This window comes from Oncorhynchus masou, chromosome 6, assembly GCF_036934945.1.
Source record: "Oncorhynchus masou masou isolate Uvic2021 chromosome 6, UVic_Omas_1.1, whole genome shotgun sequence".
NCBI classification, from domain to species: domain Eukaryota; kingdom Metazoa; phylum Chordata; class Actinopteri; order Salmoniformes; family Salmonidae; genus Oncorhynchus; species Oncorhynchus masou.
In genome coordinates this window covers 62,898,141-62,914,653 of record NC_088217.1, presented here as the reverse complement: position 1 = coordinate 62,914,653, position 16,513 = coordinate 62,898,141, and the positions used below count along the sequence as shown (strand labels likewise).

At 40.7% G+C, this 16,513-nt stretch overlaps 1 protein-coding gene across 1 annotated transcript; it reads left to right on the top strand.

Moving 5' to 3' along the window:
• Nucleotides 1–249: 249 nt before the first annotated feature.
• On the top strand, nt 250–12,360 carry LOC135542393 (zinc finger protein 664-like). The gene is made up of 2 exons (XM_064969321.1): nt 250–817; nt 8,214–12,360. Exons 1-2 carry the CDS (start codon nt 490–492, stop codon nt 9,278–9,280), a joined length of 1,395 nt encoding a protein of 464 aa, XP_064825393.1. The 5' UTR covers nt 250–489; the 3' UTR covers nt 9,281–12,360.
• The last annotated feature ends 4,153 nt before the right edge of the window (nt 12,361–16,513 follow it).

Below are 16,513 nucleotides of genomic sequence, written 5' to 3'. Positions count from 1 at the left end.
TATGGTTCAAAGCAAATATGTAGTGAGTGTAAAGTTTGATTCGTTTTTAATGAGTGAGATTTTAAAACAATCAACACATGCTTCTCTTTGAACGAGTTAATATAATATTAAACCTTTATGAAATAAATTAAAAATGTACATTTTGGTTCCTCAACTGCGTTGCCCACTCCAGTCAACAGATGGCGATGTGCGTCTTTTAGATACATGCGACGTTGCCAGTGTGACGTATAATCTAGTGGACGGGATGCTCCTTCAACAACAACAGCTCGTCAGGGACCTCGGTAGTTTTCTAGCAAACATTGCTACAATATTCACGCTCTTTACACTGTTTTTGGTGTATATTAGTCGCTGTGTATTAAACACACTTCTGTCGTATGTACTTGTTGGCCCATTTAATTATATGTTTACGTTGTTTGTCAGCTAGCTGGTTTGCTAAGTTATCTTAGAACTAAGCTAGTCGCTAATGCTAGCTAGCTAACATCCCCGACCATGAGTTCACTAAGCTACTCTCCTCCTGTTAAAGAAGAGGTCTGCTGGACGGAGAAAGAAGCTCTCGTCAAAGAGGAGGAGGACGAGAAGGATGTTACAATACAAAAAGAAGTAGAGGGTGAGGCTGTTACCTTGAAAGAAGAAGAGAAAGACGTTTCAGTGAAAGAAGAGGAAGATGCGTTCAGAGTGAAAGAGGAGGAGGATGTTACAGTAAAAGAAGAGGAGGAAGAGAAAGAGGAGGAGGATGCAGTTTATGGCGTGAAAGAGAAGGGGGAGATGACTGTCACATTGGAGGAAGAAGAGGAGGTTGGAGATCTGTTTAACACCAGTAAGTACCGTCTCTGTAGTCGTTGAACCAATATGCAGTAAAGGGGTTGTACACTTTAATGTTGTTCTGTAGGAATGGCTGAAGCTACACTGTAACGTGTAGAACATCAAGAGTGGACCATCAACAAAACGTTAACAATTGATCAAATGCATCCAATGACAGTGTCTGAAATACTGTAGTCCTCAATATCTCTTATAAGATTGCTCCTTTAAGATTACATATTGGGACAATCAGCTTTTTGTTTTACTCCAATGTTTGTCAGTAAATATAAACAAACACTGTATATCCTCAAAACATGGTTAAAGCTATAATGTTGATGTCATGGATGGTTGCATTTCTCCAGCCCCATCCCTCACCTTTTTACCGAAACGGGCAGGGAGTACGCTTTGTTATTGTTTCCACTATTTTGTTATTGTTTCCACTAGAGGTCGACCGATTATTATTTTTCAATGCCAATACCGATTATTGGAGTACCAAAAAAAAGGCAATACCGGTTAATCGGTCGATTTATATATATATTTATATACACACACATTTTTGTAATAATGACAATTGCAACAATGCTGAATGAACAATGAACACTTATTTTAACTTAATATAATCCATATATACAATCATTTTAGTCTCAAATAACATGAGAACATATGTTAAAAGGAACCACCAGCTTTCATGGGTCTTCAATATTCCCAGTTCAGAAGTTTTAGGTTGTAGTGCAGAAAGCAGAGCTTGTCTGCATGCTCCCCTGTCAGTCAGCTCCTCCGCTTATCATAAATGCTGACAAACTGCTGATGTGTCTGTATTCACCTGCATACACACTGTTCAAACATCCTTTGCAACATGTGTAGTGTTGAGTTCCAGTGAGTTTGAACTGTTTGGATGATGCTGTGTTTGGGAAGGCCAAGCTCTTCCTGAATAGCCCTCAGCCTCTGTTTGGCCAGTACAGAGTGGTCAAAGTGAGTTGCACAGCTCTTCAACATGGCAATAATGTCTAGCACAGCTCTGACTGGATAGTCCATCATTGATTACAAGCTGTAGGGTGTGTGCACTGCAGCTGAAGTCTGGAGGCTCTGCCGGTCTCATACCTTTCACCATGTTTGCCCCACTGTCCCTGAGGACCAGCACTACACGTTCTGTGTGCATTTCCCAGTATTCCAACATGGTCAAAAACATCTCTCTGATGTAGTTTCCTGTGTGTGATCCAGTCATACTCTTGACATTCAGCACAACCTGCTTTCTTGTCCAGACATTGTCTGTGACGTGTCTGTATCACTTTTTCCTTGTGAAGAATGCGTTTGCTTTTTTCATCATTGCTTCCTTATAGGCTTTTGGGTCGGTGTTAAGGTTATTCCTCAGGTTCGTGGTATTTTTTGATTTAGCCGTTGCTGACCCCATGCTTACATTTTTTTATTTTTTGTTTTACAAATAAGATACCTTGCTTTCCCTGGTGCCAATTCCATGTAATAGTCCCACATTGGTGCTCTGCTTTTCTCTGCCACCTGTAAAACACACACACACAGCTCTGAAGTGACAACGATACTGAAGAGTCTGCTTAGGAGACAAATACTTTCAACTGTTTGAATAATAAAAATCGAGTTTAAGTTACCTGTGTTGAATGTTGAAAACAAAAACAAATTCATATATGCAGGAAATCCTATTTTAATTGTGGGCATGGTAAGAATTGACTACCAAAGTGTGAGTCATAATCCCCATGACACCTAGCAAAATTTAAAAAGTGGTTCCTTCATTAATTTATTCCATAGGATATTTTTTAGATTCACTTACAATACGGTCTATGTTTCGTGTAGGTTTACACCACCTTGCCACTTTGATAACTGTGTAGATATCCATAGGACAAGGTAACTCTGATCAATATAAGCGAAGATCATTTTTTTTGTAGAATGGATTTATGAAAATATGTTGACAAATGTTACCTTATCCTAGTGAGATTTACACGGGTATCAAAACGCCGAGGCGTTTTAAGCCTGCATGAAACACATACCTTATTGGAAGTAGATCAGGACCTTCTCTATGGAAGACATGAATGGTAAAATAACGAAGGAACCCATTTCAAGTTCAGCCGCGTGTTATTATAGGAATTATGACGCGTCGACTATTTCGCTCTAAACCATATACCTTTGACTATTACGAGCCTTCTGCTGCCTACCACCCCTCAGTCAGACGGCTCTATCAAGTATAAAATTATAGACTTAACTGTAATATAATAAACACACAAATACGAGCCTTAAGTCATTATGGTCAAATCCGGAAACTATCATTTCGAAAACAAAACGTTTATTATATAAGTGAAATACGGAACCGTTCCGTATTTTATCTAACGGGTGGCATCCATAAGCCTAAATATTGTTGTTACATTGCAAAACCTTCAATGTTATGTCATAATTAAGTAAAGTTCTGGCAAATTAGTTCGCAACGAGCCAGTCAACCCAAACGGTTGCATATACCCTGACTCTGCGTGCAATGAACGCAAGAGAAGTGACACAATTTGCCTAGTTAATATTGCCTGCTAACATGAATTTCTTTTAACTAAATATGCAGGTTAAAAAAATATCCTTCTTTGTATAGATTTTAAGAAAGGCATGGATGTTTATGGTTAGGTACATTCGTGCAACCATTGTATTTTTTTCACAAATGTGCTTTTAATAAACCATCCCACGTTTGGCTAAGTTGCCTGTTCGCAACAAGCCAGGCGGCCCAAACTCCTGGCTCTGTTGCACAGAACGCAAGAGAAGTGGCACAATTATCCTAGTTCAAATAAATTCATGTTAGCAGACAATGCTAACTAAATATGCAGGTTTAAAAATATATACTTGTGTATTGATTTTAAGAAAGGCGTTGATGTTTATGGTTAGGTACAGATTGGTGCAATGACGGTGCTTTTTTCACTAATCGCTTTTGTTAAATCACCCGTTTGGCGAAGTAGGCTGTGATTCAATGATAAATTAACAGGCACCGCATCGATTATATGCAACGCAGGACAACCTAGATAAACTAGTAATATCATGTGTAGTTAACTAGTGATTATGTTAAGCTTGATTGTTTTTTTATAAGATAAGTTTAATGCTAGCTAGCACCTTACATTGGCTCCTTGATGCATTCACATAACAGGTAGTCAGCCTGCCATGCAGTCTTCTTGTGGAGTGCAATGTAATCGTCCACAATCTGTGTCCAAAAATGCCGATCACCGATTGTAATGATCAGTGGACCCTATGATCACTCTGCTACACAGCTGATGCCTCTCAGACTCTTCACTAAGAGGACTAGAAGCCACTACATCACCGGATTCCTGCCATAAGCTCTGGACCTTTGCATAGCTCTGGACCTTTGCATAGTAATGACTACCTAACGGCTTCCCTGGTTCATATATTGCTGTTCACTGGACCCTATGATCACTTAGCTACAAAGCTGATGCCTGCTGGACTGTTCATTAATCACGGTACTCAATTTAGTTTATTTTGTTTATCTGTCGGCCCCAGCCTCGAACTCAGGCCCTGTGTGAAGTTAACTGACCCTCTCTGCCCATTCATCACCATTTTACCTGTTGTTGTTGTCTTAAACATTGTTGTCTTAGCTTGCTCTCCCAATAAACACCTGTGATTGCTTTATGCCTCACTTTGTCTCTCTCTAATGTAAATATGCCTTGTATACTGTTTAGGGTAGTTATCATTGTTTTATTTTACTGCAGAGCCCCTAGTCCCACTCAACATGCCTCAGAGAGCTCTTTTGTCCCACCTCCCACACATGCAGTGACCTCACCTATCATAACAAGTGCCTCCAGAGATGCAACCTCTCTTATCATCACTCAATGCCTAGGTTTACCTCCACTACCCACACCCTACCATACCCATGTCTGTACATTATGCATTGAATCTATCCTGCCATGCCAAAAAATCTGCTCCTTTAATTCTCTGTCCGCAACGCACTAGACGACCAGTTAGCCTTTAACCGTACACTCATCCTACTCCTCTGTTCCTCGGGTGATGTAGATGTTAACCCAGGCTCTGTGTGTCCCCAGGCGCTCTCATTTGTTGACTTCTGTAACCGTAAAAGCCTTGGTTTCACAGCCTCCACCATAAATTTGTTTAAATTAATTTCTCCAGAAATGTCTCTCACCTGTTACAGACCCCCCTCATTCCCAGCTGTGCCCATGACATCATATGTGACTCGATTGCCCTCCATCTATCTTCATAGTTTTTTCTGTTAGGTGACCTAAACTGGCATATGCTTAATACCCCGGCCATCCTACAATCCAAGCTAGATGCCCTCAATTTCACACAAATTATCAAGGAACTCACCAGGTACAACCCTAAATCCGTAAACATGGGCACCCTCATAGATATTATCCTGACCAACTTGCCCTCCAAATACACCTCTGCTGTTTTCAATCAGGATCTCAGGAATCACTGCCTCATTGTATGCATCCGTTATGGGTTCGTGGTCAAACGACCACCCCTCATCACTGTCAAACACTCCCTAAAACACTTCTGCGAGCAGGCCTTTCTAATCAACCTGGCCCAGGTATCCTGGAAGGATATTGACCTCATCCCGTCAGCAGAGGATGCCTGGTTGTTCTTTAAAAGTAATTTCCTCACCATCTTAAATAAGCATGCCCCTTTCAAAAAATGTAGAACGAAGAACAGATATTGCCCTTGGTTCACTCCAGACCTGACTGCCCTCGACCAGCACAAGAACATCCTGTGGTGTACTGCACTAGCGTCGAATAGTCCCTGCGATATTCACCTTTTCAGAGAAGTCAGGACCCAATACACACAGTCAGTTAGGAAAGCAACGGCTGGCTTTTTTAAACAGAGATTTGCCTTCCTGTAGCTCTAACTCCGAAAAGTTTTGGGACACTGTAAAGTCCTTAGAGAATAAGAGCACCTCCTCCCAGCTGCCCAATGCACTGAGGCTAGGAAACACTGTCACCGCCGATAACTCCACGATAATCGAGAATTTTTTGACTAGTCTGTTCAACCTCTTTTGTATCGTCCGAGATTCCTAAAGATTGGAAAGCTTCCGCAGTCATCCCCCTCTTCAAAGGGGGTGACACTCTATACCAAACTGGTATATCCTGTCCTGCCTTTCTAAAGTCTTTGAAAGCCAAGTTAACAAACAGATCACTTACCATTTAGAATCCAACCGTACCTTCTCTGTTGTGCAATCCGGTTTCCGAGCTGGTCATTGGTGCACCTCTTCCACGCTCAAGGTACTAAACGATATATCCGCCATCGATAGAAGACACTACTGTGTAGCCGTCTTCATCAACCTGGTCTGTTGTCCAGACCTCTGGCAGTCTCTATGGGGGTACCACAGGGTTCAATTCTCGGGCCGACTCTTTTCTCTGTATATATATCATCGATGTCGCTCTTGCTGCAGGTGATTCCTTGATCCACCTCTACGCAGATGACACCATTCTGTATACATCTGGCCCTTCTTTGGACACTGTGTTAACAAACCCCCAAACGAGATTCAATGCCATACAACACTCCTTCTGTGGCCTCCAACTGCTCTTAAACGCAAGTAAAACTATGCATGCTCTTCAAGCGATCGCTGCCCGCACCCGCCCGCCCGACTAGCATCACTACTCTGGACGGTTCTGACTTAGAATATGTGGACAACTACAAATACCTAGGTGTCTGGTTAGACCGTAAACTCTCCTTCCAGAATCATATTAAGCATCTCCAATCCAAAATTAAATCTAGAATTAGCTTCCTATTTCGCAACAAAGCCTCCTTCACTCACGCTGCCAAACATACCCTCGTAAAACTGACTATCCTACCGATTCTTGACTTCGGCGATATCATTTACAAAATAGCCTCCAACTCTCTACTCAGCAAACTGAATGCAGTCTATCACAGTGCCATCCGTTTTGTCACTCATACCACCCACCACTGCGAACTGTATGCTCTCGTCGGCCGGCCCTCGCTACATATTCGTTGCCAAACCCACTGGCACCAGGTCATCTATAAGTCTTTGCCTGGCCGCCTTAACTCAGCTCACTGGTCACCATAGCAACACCCACCCATAGCACACGCTCCAGGAGGTATATCTCACTGGTCATCCCCAAAGCCAACACCTTCTTTGGCCGCAGTTCTCTGCTACCAATGACTGGAACGAATTGCAAAAATCGCTGAAGTTGGAGACTTATATCTCCCTCACTAACTTTAAGCATCAGCTATCTGAGCAGCTTACCACTCACTGCAGCTGTACATCTGTTAATAGCCCATCCAACGAGCTACCTCATCCCCATTTTTATTTACTTTTTTTGCTCTTTTGCATACCAGTATTTCTACTTGCACATCATCATCTGCACATCTATCACTCCAGTGTTAATTTCCAAATTTGTAATTACTTCGCTACTATGGCCTATTTATTGCAGTAACTCCTTACTTATGACCTGTGTGGCTCAGTCGGTAGAGCATGGCGCTTGCAACGCCAAGCGCCGTGGGTTCGATTCCCGCTGGGGCCACCCATATGTAAAAAGTAGTGGCCCCAGCCGACTTGTAAGTCGCTTTGGATAAAAGCGTCTGCTAAATGGGATATATTATTATTATTATTATTACTCCATTTGCACACTATGTATATAGATTTTTCTATTGTGTTATTGACTGTACGTTTGTTTATTCCAAGTGTAACTCTGTTTTTTTGTCGCACTACTTTGATTTATCTTGGCCAGGTCACAGTTGTAAATGAGAACTTGTTCTCAACTGGCCTACCTCGTTAAATAAAGGTGAAAAACAAAATTTTATTAAAAATACATTTTAAAAATCATACCTTTTTTGACAACACCCAATTGGATACTGTCATTAACACTGTTCTTAATACTGTAGCAAACATTATTTTAAGCAGGACATTCAAGCGAGCCTTACAATTATAATCCAAAGTAGTTTGAAATGCACTCATAAGCTTCCTGGAAATGGAGGTTACTTCCTGAGTTTTCCCCCATTCACATTCAGAATACATTGTGAAAACTAACATTTTTGCCATTTTTGCTGTAATCAGATATAGTACATCCATAACTATCGGTTTCCTCATTAGTGGGGAGGAGCTTCTACAACCAAATTGCATGTGCATCGCCCTCGTGCCGCAATTTTAGTAAACACAGAAAGGGGCCTATATTGGAGACCAAAAGTCGTCTGGCACACTGCTTAGAGTTTCAATAACATGAATATCTTATTTCTAGCCTACAATCATTGATGTTACTACTAAAATATGACTATTCTTGCTCATTTTAAGACAATTGTCAAATAATTGTAACATTCATAACAGGCGTCAATTGTTGTACGACATCATGGCTACGCTGTTGTCATCACCTTTTACAGTGGATTTCCACTGCTGTGGGTCTTTAACCAGCTGTCTGACTTTGTTGTTCACACAGGAGAGATACGGGACTATCGTGGATCCTCTGGGGAGCCTCAACAACCTCATGATGCTGAAGAGGCAGAGATGAGTCTTTCCAGATCAGAACACCTCAATAAACACCTGCAGAGATCCACAGGAAAGAGACCTCTCTGCTGCTCTGACTGTGGGAAGAGATTCACCTCCTCATCAGGCATTAAAATTCATCAGAGAATCCACACAGGAGAGAAACCTTATAGCTGTGCTCAATGTGGAAAGAGGTTTACTCAGTCAACAGGCCTGATATCACACCAGAGAATACACACAGGAGATAAACCTTATAGCTGTGATCAATGTGGGAAGAGTTTTACTACATCTAGCACTCTGACTTTACACCAGAGAATACACACAGGAGAGAAACCTTATAGCTGTGGTCAATGTGGGAAGAGGTTTACTCAGTCAACCGGCCTGATATCACACCAGAGAATACATACAGGAGATAAATCTTATTGCTGTGATCAATGTGAGAAGAGTTTTACAACATCTGTCTCTCTGACTTTACACCAGAGAATACACACAGGAGCGAAACCTTATAGCTGTGGTCAATGTGGGAAGAGTTTTGGTCAATCTGGCAATCTGACAGTGCACCAGAGAATACACACAGGAGATAAACCTTATAGCTGTGATCAATGTGGGAAGAGGTTTACCACATCTGTCTCTCTGACGGTGCACCAAAGAATACACACAGGAGAGAAATCTTATAGCTGTGGTCAATGTGGGAAGAGTTTTGGTCAATCTGGCAATCTGACAGTGCACCAGAGAATACACACAGGAGAGAAACCTTATAGCTGTGATCAATGTGGGAAGAGTTTTACTACATCTGGCTCTCTGACTTTACACCAGAGAATACACACAGGAGAGAAACCTTATAGCTGTGATCTTTGTGGGAAGAGTTTTTCTACATCTGGCTCTCTGACTTTACACCAGAGAATACACACAGGAGAGAAATCTTATAGCTGTGATCTTTGTGGGAAGAGTTTTTCTACATCTGGCTCTCTGACAGTGCACCAGAGAACACACACAGAAGAGAAACCTCGTAACTTATAACTGTTGTCAATGTGGGAAGAGTTTTACTACATCTAGCTAGCTGACTTCACACACAGGAGAGACATCTCTTAACTATAATCAATGTGGGAAGAGAGACACTGATAAAAGATCTCTGATTAAACATCAGAAAATACATGGAGTTGTTTCATGATATCAATGAAATAATGCAGAATGTTTTTTTAATTTAACAAGGCAAGTCAGTTAAGAACAAATTCTTATTTTCAATGACGGCCTAGGAACAATGGGTTAACTGCCTGTTCAGGGGCAGAACGACAGATTTGTACCTTGTCAGCTCGGGGGTTTGAACTTGCAACCTTCCGGTTACTAGTCCAAAGCTCTAACCACTAGGCTACCCTTAACATTGTAGTGATGTCACAATGTAGAACCCTAATCGTTTGCCCCCTGTTCTGTTGATTTCAGCATTATATGGATATTAGCCTCAGGGCGAAAATCCAGGCTCTGAATTGAAAGGCTACTATTTATGCGATATAACAAAAGTGACTAACAAAAAAGGAGTTGTGTTACACTTAACACGTTGGTGACACACTTGAATCAAAATGCAACACTTCAAAATGTTTAGGTTTTCAATATATCCAAACTGTTTCTGCATATTGGTTATTGATTTGAACACGTTAAAACTGTGTTTTTACGTTATGCTATTCCAATTTAGCAAAATGTAATTGAAAAGAAGACTATGCACGAAATCCAATATACGTTCGGGTGAAAGTTGAGAAGATGTTTTTTCAATGACATAAACATCTTAATTTCAATGTTCTTGCAGCCTATACACATGGACACAGTATAATAAATTGGTCTATAATCAATTTTATTAACAATCCTACATCACTCCAGCATTTCTTGACAACATTCAGGTGCTAATTGTCTTTATTCCACTACTGAAGTAGCATGACACAAGTCACCTTATATTTCAAACATTCAGCCTGACAAAAGATACATGTTTTATTATTCTATGCCTCACCATTAAGTGAATTATTGCCAATACATATTAACCTTTCTAGGGCGGAACCCCTCGACAACATTCCGCCGAAAAGGCAGCTTGCGAAATTCAAAAATATTTTTTACAAGTATGTAACTCACACATTAACAAGTCCAATACAGCAAATTAAAGATAAACATCTTGTTAATCTACCCATCTTGATCGATTTCAAAAATGATTTACAGTGAAAGCACAACATATGATTATGTTAGGTCATAGCCAAGTCAAAAAAACCACAGCCATTTTTCCAGCCAAAGGTAGGAGTCACAAAAAGCAGAAATATAGATAAAATTAATCACTTACCTTTGATGATCTTCATCAGATGACACTCATAGGACATCATGTTACACAATACATGTATCTTTTGTTCGATAATGTGCATATTTATATCCAAAAATCTCAGTTTACATTGGCATGTTACGTGCAGTAATGTTTTGATTCCAAAACATCCGGTGATTTTGCAGAAATGCTCATAATAAACATTGATAAAAGATACAAGTGTTATTCACAGAATTGAAGATAGAATTCTCCTTAATGCAACCACTGTGTCAGATTTTTTTTTACTTTACGGAAAAAGCATAATCTGAGAAGGGCGCTCAGAGCCCAATCCAGCCAGAGAAATATCTGCCATTTTGGAGTCAAAAGAAGTTAGAAATATTAACTTGCCTTTGATGATCTTCATCAGAAGGCACTCCCAGGAATCCCAGTTTGACAATAAATGACTGATTTGTTCCATAAAGTCAATCATTTATGTCCAAATAGCCACTTGTTGTTAGCGTGTTCAGCCCAGCAATCCATCTTCATAAGGCGTGAGCACTTCATCCAGACAAAAACTTGAAAAGTTCCATTACAGGTAATAGAAACATATCAAACGATGTATGGAATCAATATTTAGGATGTTTTTAACATAAATCATCAATAAGCTTCCAAACAGCAGATTCCTATGTCTGTAGAAAAGCCATGGAACTGTCGGGAGCGCGCGTCATGAGACCAAGGCACTCTGCCAGACCACTGACTCTCATGAGCCCCTCCTTTATAGTAGAATCCTCATTCAAGTTTCAAAAGACGGTTGACATCTAGTGGAAGCCTTAGGAAGTGCAACTGTATCCATATCCCACTGTGTATTCGGTCGACCAAGCTTTGAAAAACTACAAACCTCAGATTTCCCACTTCCTGGTTGGATTTTTCTCAGGTTTTTGCCTGCCATATGAGTTCTGTTACATTCACAGACATCATTCAAACAGTTCTAGAAACTTCAGAGTGTTTTCTATCCAATACTAATAATAATATGCATATATTAGCATCTGGGACAGAGTAGGAGGCAGTTCACTCTGGGCAAGCTATTCATCCAAAAGTGAAAACGCTGCCCCCTTTCCCAAAAAGGTTTTAACAAAGGGGTATAGCACGTATAGCTCGTTAGCATGTAGGGCACACTGATTGGTGTCACCTCGTTAGTCAGTATGTGTTACACCTGTGCTGGCTTGTCCAGCTCGTTAGTGGGACGGTGTTTCACCTGAGCTGGTCCAGGTTCTATTTTAGAGTGTCTGGCCCAGTGCCCCAGTTGTCTTGATAGATGTGGAGAGTCAAACACCTTTAGTTGAGCCACCATTTTGGTTTGCTTCCTGTCTTTAAGTTTGGTTTGGTGTGGTTTTTTGTTTTGTTTTCCTTTTCTTTGGCAGATTTAGTGGGTCTCATGGTGGGTGTCTTTTATCTCCCAGTTGTTGTTACTAGTCAACTTTCAGTGGACACCCCCATAGTGTCTTTCAGAACCCCTCCTAAAAAACAAGCTTATATTTTGGGTTGTATATTGCATCCAATTAGTATTTTAATCAATGGCATTTCCTTAGAATGTTCATTAGTCTTACAGTTGTTAATCTTGTTCTCTTATCCTGTTATGTTTGTGTACTAGAAATGTCTGTTTATTTTCATAGTTTTTTCCTGTGAAGCCATTGTGTTGCATCCATGTCTGACATGTGCTGTATAAATAAAGCTTGATTTGATTTCAACAAATGAACCCAATGACTAACAAATCAACAGACTCCTGGTCCCTCTTAGTATGAAAATCAGTATCAATCCCATGTCAAAGGATTCAACTTCTGAACATTGAAACAAACAAATGGATCAAGCAGATCAGTCCCACTTTTCAAGCGTGGTGGAGTGGTAAACACCACCCCCGGCTCTACCAGGGGCTTGAGGTGGTCTCCCACAGCTCTGCTTATGTCATGTTCTGTGGCCTTGCTCTTCCATTTCTTGACTGCCCCTGCAACACAGAAACACATTTAGTCATATTATATAAAACATTCAAATTAATTGATATGGAGCATCTATGGCCTCAGTTACCCCTGGCACCTAAATGTGACTTCTGTCATCTGATCACTCCAAGCTGCATTAAGTTCAGATCTGCCAGGATGGGCATTGTGTTCGGGAATTTGTGTCTGGCCACTGAATATTCATAAGCAATGTAAAGAGATGGGGTGAATGAGTGGGGGAAAGTACATTTGACACAAACGACCTCCTAGTGGTTAGAGCGTTGGACTAGTAACCGGAAGATTGCAAGTTCAAACCCCCGAGCTGACAAGGTACAAATATTTCGTTCTGCCACTGAACAGGCAGTTAATCCACTGTTTCTAGGCCATCATTGAAAATATGAATTTGTTCTTTACTTACTTGCCTAGTTAAATAAAGGTAAAATTAAAATGTAAAAATAATATCAAAGAACAAATGTGTGTGCCTGAGGGGAAATTAACTTTCATACAGCCAAAAGGGGTGAAAAATTACACCAATATCAGTGGACAATTTGCACTAATGTAAATAAAAATAGATGATGGAACATATTCCCCTTTGCTTAAGTGATGAACCCCTGTACCTGTACACAACCAATCTGTAAATAGCACCCGACTACCTCATCCCCATGTTATTACTTACCCTCTTGCTCTTTTGCACCCCAGTATCTCTACTTGCACGTCATCATCTGCACATCTATCACTCTAGTATTAATGCTAAGTTGTAATTATTTTCGCCTCTAGGGCCGATTTATTGCCTTACCTCCCTAATCTTCTACATTTGCACACACTACATAGATTATTAGATTTTTCTTTTGTGTTATTGACTGTACGTTTGTTTATGTGTAACTGTGTCGTTGTTTGTGTCGCACTGAGAACTAAATGAGAACTTGTTCTCAACTGGCCTACCTGGTTAAATAAAAAATAAAAAGGGGACATAAATATTTACCATCTAACCATTTTTTACCTCTCACCTCTCTGGCTGTAGAAGTGTTCTTCCTAACCAGTCCCTCAACAGCTCTCTGACTGAGCTCCACCCTCACTGGGTCTTCAGATGAGAGGAAGACTGAGGAGGGATGGAAGGATGAATGGATCAGTCAGTCAATAAAGTGTAGAGCTGCTGTCTATGCTGTCTGACAAAATCACTATTTTAGTAGTTCCTTAAAGTAAATATGGGTTTATGACTGCTGAAAACCAACTATCAATAACTTAGATCATATATTTTCAGGTAGAGATACATCCTTGGAACGTCCCTAGCCCATTGAAGTTGACTTTTAAAAGGGTTACGGTTAGGGTTTAGGGTAGGGATATCCCAAGGATCCCAGATAGCATTGACCATTGTGCATTATTCTGTCTCTTTTACATAGCAGGTGTAAAAGAAACAGACAAGTAGGTGCGCAGGTCATTATGGTCATTGTAGTTTAAAAATAGCATCTAATTATGCCAATCTGTATGTGGGGTTGTTTGAGAAGAATGTGATTGTCAGCCCTAACAATCCATTCTAGCACCTCATCATTCTCTGGAAAAGGCTTCATTGATGACGTGTTCCTTCTATTCCAGGGGACAGCAGAGGAACTTCATCAATTCCACTCCTTCACCAATACAATCAGTGAACATCTGACATTTACCCTCACCTTTCATGCACATGAAACAAGTTATCTGGACATTTTGATTAAGAGGGAGGGGAGTAGCTTTAGCAGAGACTTATACAGGAAGCCGACGGACAGGAATTCCCTGTTACGCAGAGACAGCTTACACCCTAGCTGTCTGAGATACATTGGTATCGAACATGTTAAGACTCCTAGGGGAGGGATGTCACGTGATGCAGCAAAGCTAAGACAGCTCCCGATAAATCTTTAACAAACTTGTACTTATGAGGTTTCTGTGTTATGCACTATATACCATTACCATATATATAATTGAATATTATCTGCTGTTGGCTTGTGTGGATGTATGTATGTGTTATGCAACATAGCTGACTTAAAACATTGTTAAAAGTATCAGGGCCATGGGACTTTCTCATGATGGAAAAATACAGAGAAGTATGAAGACAGGAACTGTTCAAATTAGTTGGGAGGGGGGCTCATTCAGAGCCGGGTGTTGCGAGAACAAGCGGTCTTTTGTTAGATAACAGGAGCCAGGTGCGAGATAACGGTATGGAGCATGAGAACCTGGATGTTCTTCACAAGCAAGTTACATCTATCAACAGAAGCGCCAAGAGGCGGGGACCCGCCTGAGCGCCTGCAATAGGCTGGACAAGTTTAAACCACGCCCAGTCTCTACTGTGATAGGCCAACAGACGGGTTGGAACTGTCTATCACAGTATAAAGAATACTGTTTTACATACGTATTGTCAGTTCTCTGTTTTGCCCTGCGAGGTGGGATAGAGAGCCCATATGTACGAAAATTGCATTTACCACTTATTGCTTAGCTAATAAAAAAATACATAGTATACAATCGGTGACTCATTGTCATATTTATCCTGATACCAGATTCGAATTGACGCAATTCTAACATACTAAAACTCAATAACTTCACCCATACTGATTACTACACTTTAGCCAAGTTTGATGATATGCCCACAAGTCAAAAATATACAAGGGAAGCACTGAAACAGGCCAAGAGTCGGCGAAGAACCTCTGACCATGGCCTCTTCGGAAACACAAGATGGCCTTATTACTGCTAGCTGGGCTGTGTCCCACAAACACTGATACTTATCAGAAATGCACTGCACAGGAGAAGACCATGTGCACAGCAGGACATTCTGTGCGTCTGTTTGTGTGTATGGTTGTGTGAATGTGTGAGCGTGAGAGGTCAGTATAAAATGAATTGCTTTGTACTGTGCACGCCAGAACGTTCCCGTGAATAAACCTTTTTGACTATTTTAGCTGGAGATGGCTGTGGATGTCGCTCTTCGTATTGGGATGAAGCAAGACGCCATCGTCAGCTGCTCGATCATCATCCAGTTTGCTTTTCGCACAGCGAGAGACGCAGTTTGGAAGAAAGCAAAGGAAAGCGCCTTTCTGAAAGAGAGAATTTAGATTCTGTGAGGACTTGACTGCAGTAGACAAGACAGCAAAGTCAAAATTATGGCGTCTTGTACAACAGGCCCGAAATCAAGGAAAGGGTGGATACTACACGGGAATCAGAGCCTTTTTCGCCAACAGAAAATAAATACGACAGGGGTTATTTGTTCTGTCAGTAGGTTTACAAGGTAGCTCCTTTCCTCACTGCAAATTGAATGTTCTAGTTTTGAATTATGGGGTTACTGTTTACAAGTTAAGACTTCTGGTAATACATATATGAAGCAACTTTCTATAGAGAGGGTAGAGTTTAGATTGCATAGGGTATTTCTTTCTATTCTGTAGATATGGACTTGAAGTTTATGTCAATCAATGCCAGGGGGATACGAAACCTGTTGAAGAGAAAATATTTGTTTTTGTTTTGTAAGGACTGCAACGCAGATCTTGTATTCATTCAAGAAACACATTCATGCAAAGAGGACTATAATTATTGGAAGAATCAGTGGGGCAATGTAATTTGTTTGGCCCACAGGACTAATCATTCAGCTGGGGTTGCAATTTTAGCACACAATTTCAAAGGGAAAGTTTTGTTTACTCAAATGGTCACCAATGGACATCGGCTAGTAGTGGTCACATGGACAGATTATTTGTGTTGTGGATACTGTTCTAGTCCTCCAAATAAAGAAATTGAAGAAACTCTTAAAAGTCTTCTGAGAAAATATCCATCCAGTCAGATTTTAGTTGGTGGAGATTTTAATATGGTTTATTCTAATGAGACTGTTAGATTGCCCCATAGGCCTACGATTGGTGTGAACAAGTTGGTGAATTGTTGCCAAAGCCTGGACTTAATTGACACATGGAGAGTTAAAAAACCTGGAGAGAAACAATACACATGGAGTAATAGAGATCGTTCTCTACAATCAAGTATTGA

What these genes read in the sequence shown, in the direction of transcription:
- LOC135542393 (XM_064969321.1), top strand. Translation starts at nt 490, where the DNA reads ATGAGTTCACTAAGCTACTCTCCTCCTGTTAAAGAAGAGGTCTGCTGG. An exon ending in TGGAGATCTGTTTAACACCA is followed by an intron (nt 818 to 8,213) that starts GTAAGTACCGTC and finishes TTGTTCACACAG; the next exon opens with GAGAGATACGGGACTATCGT.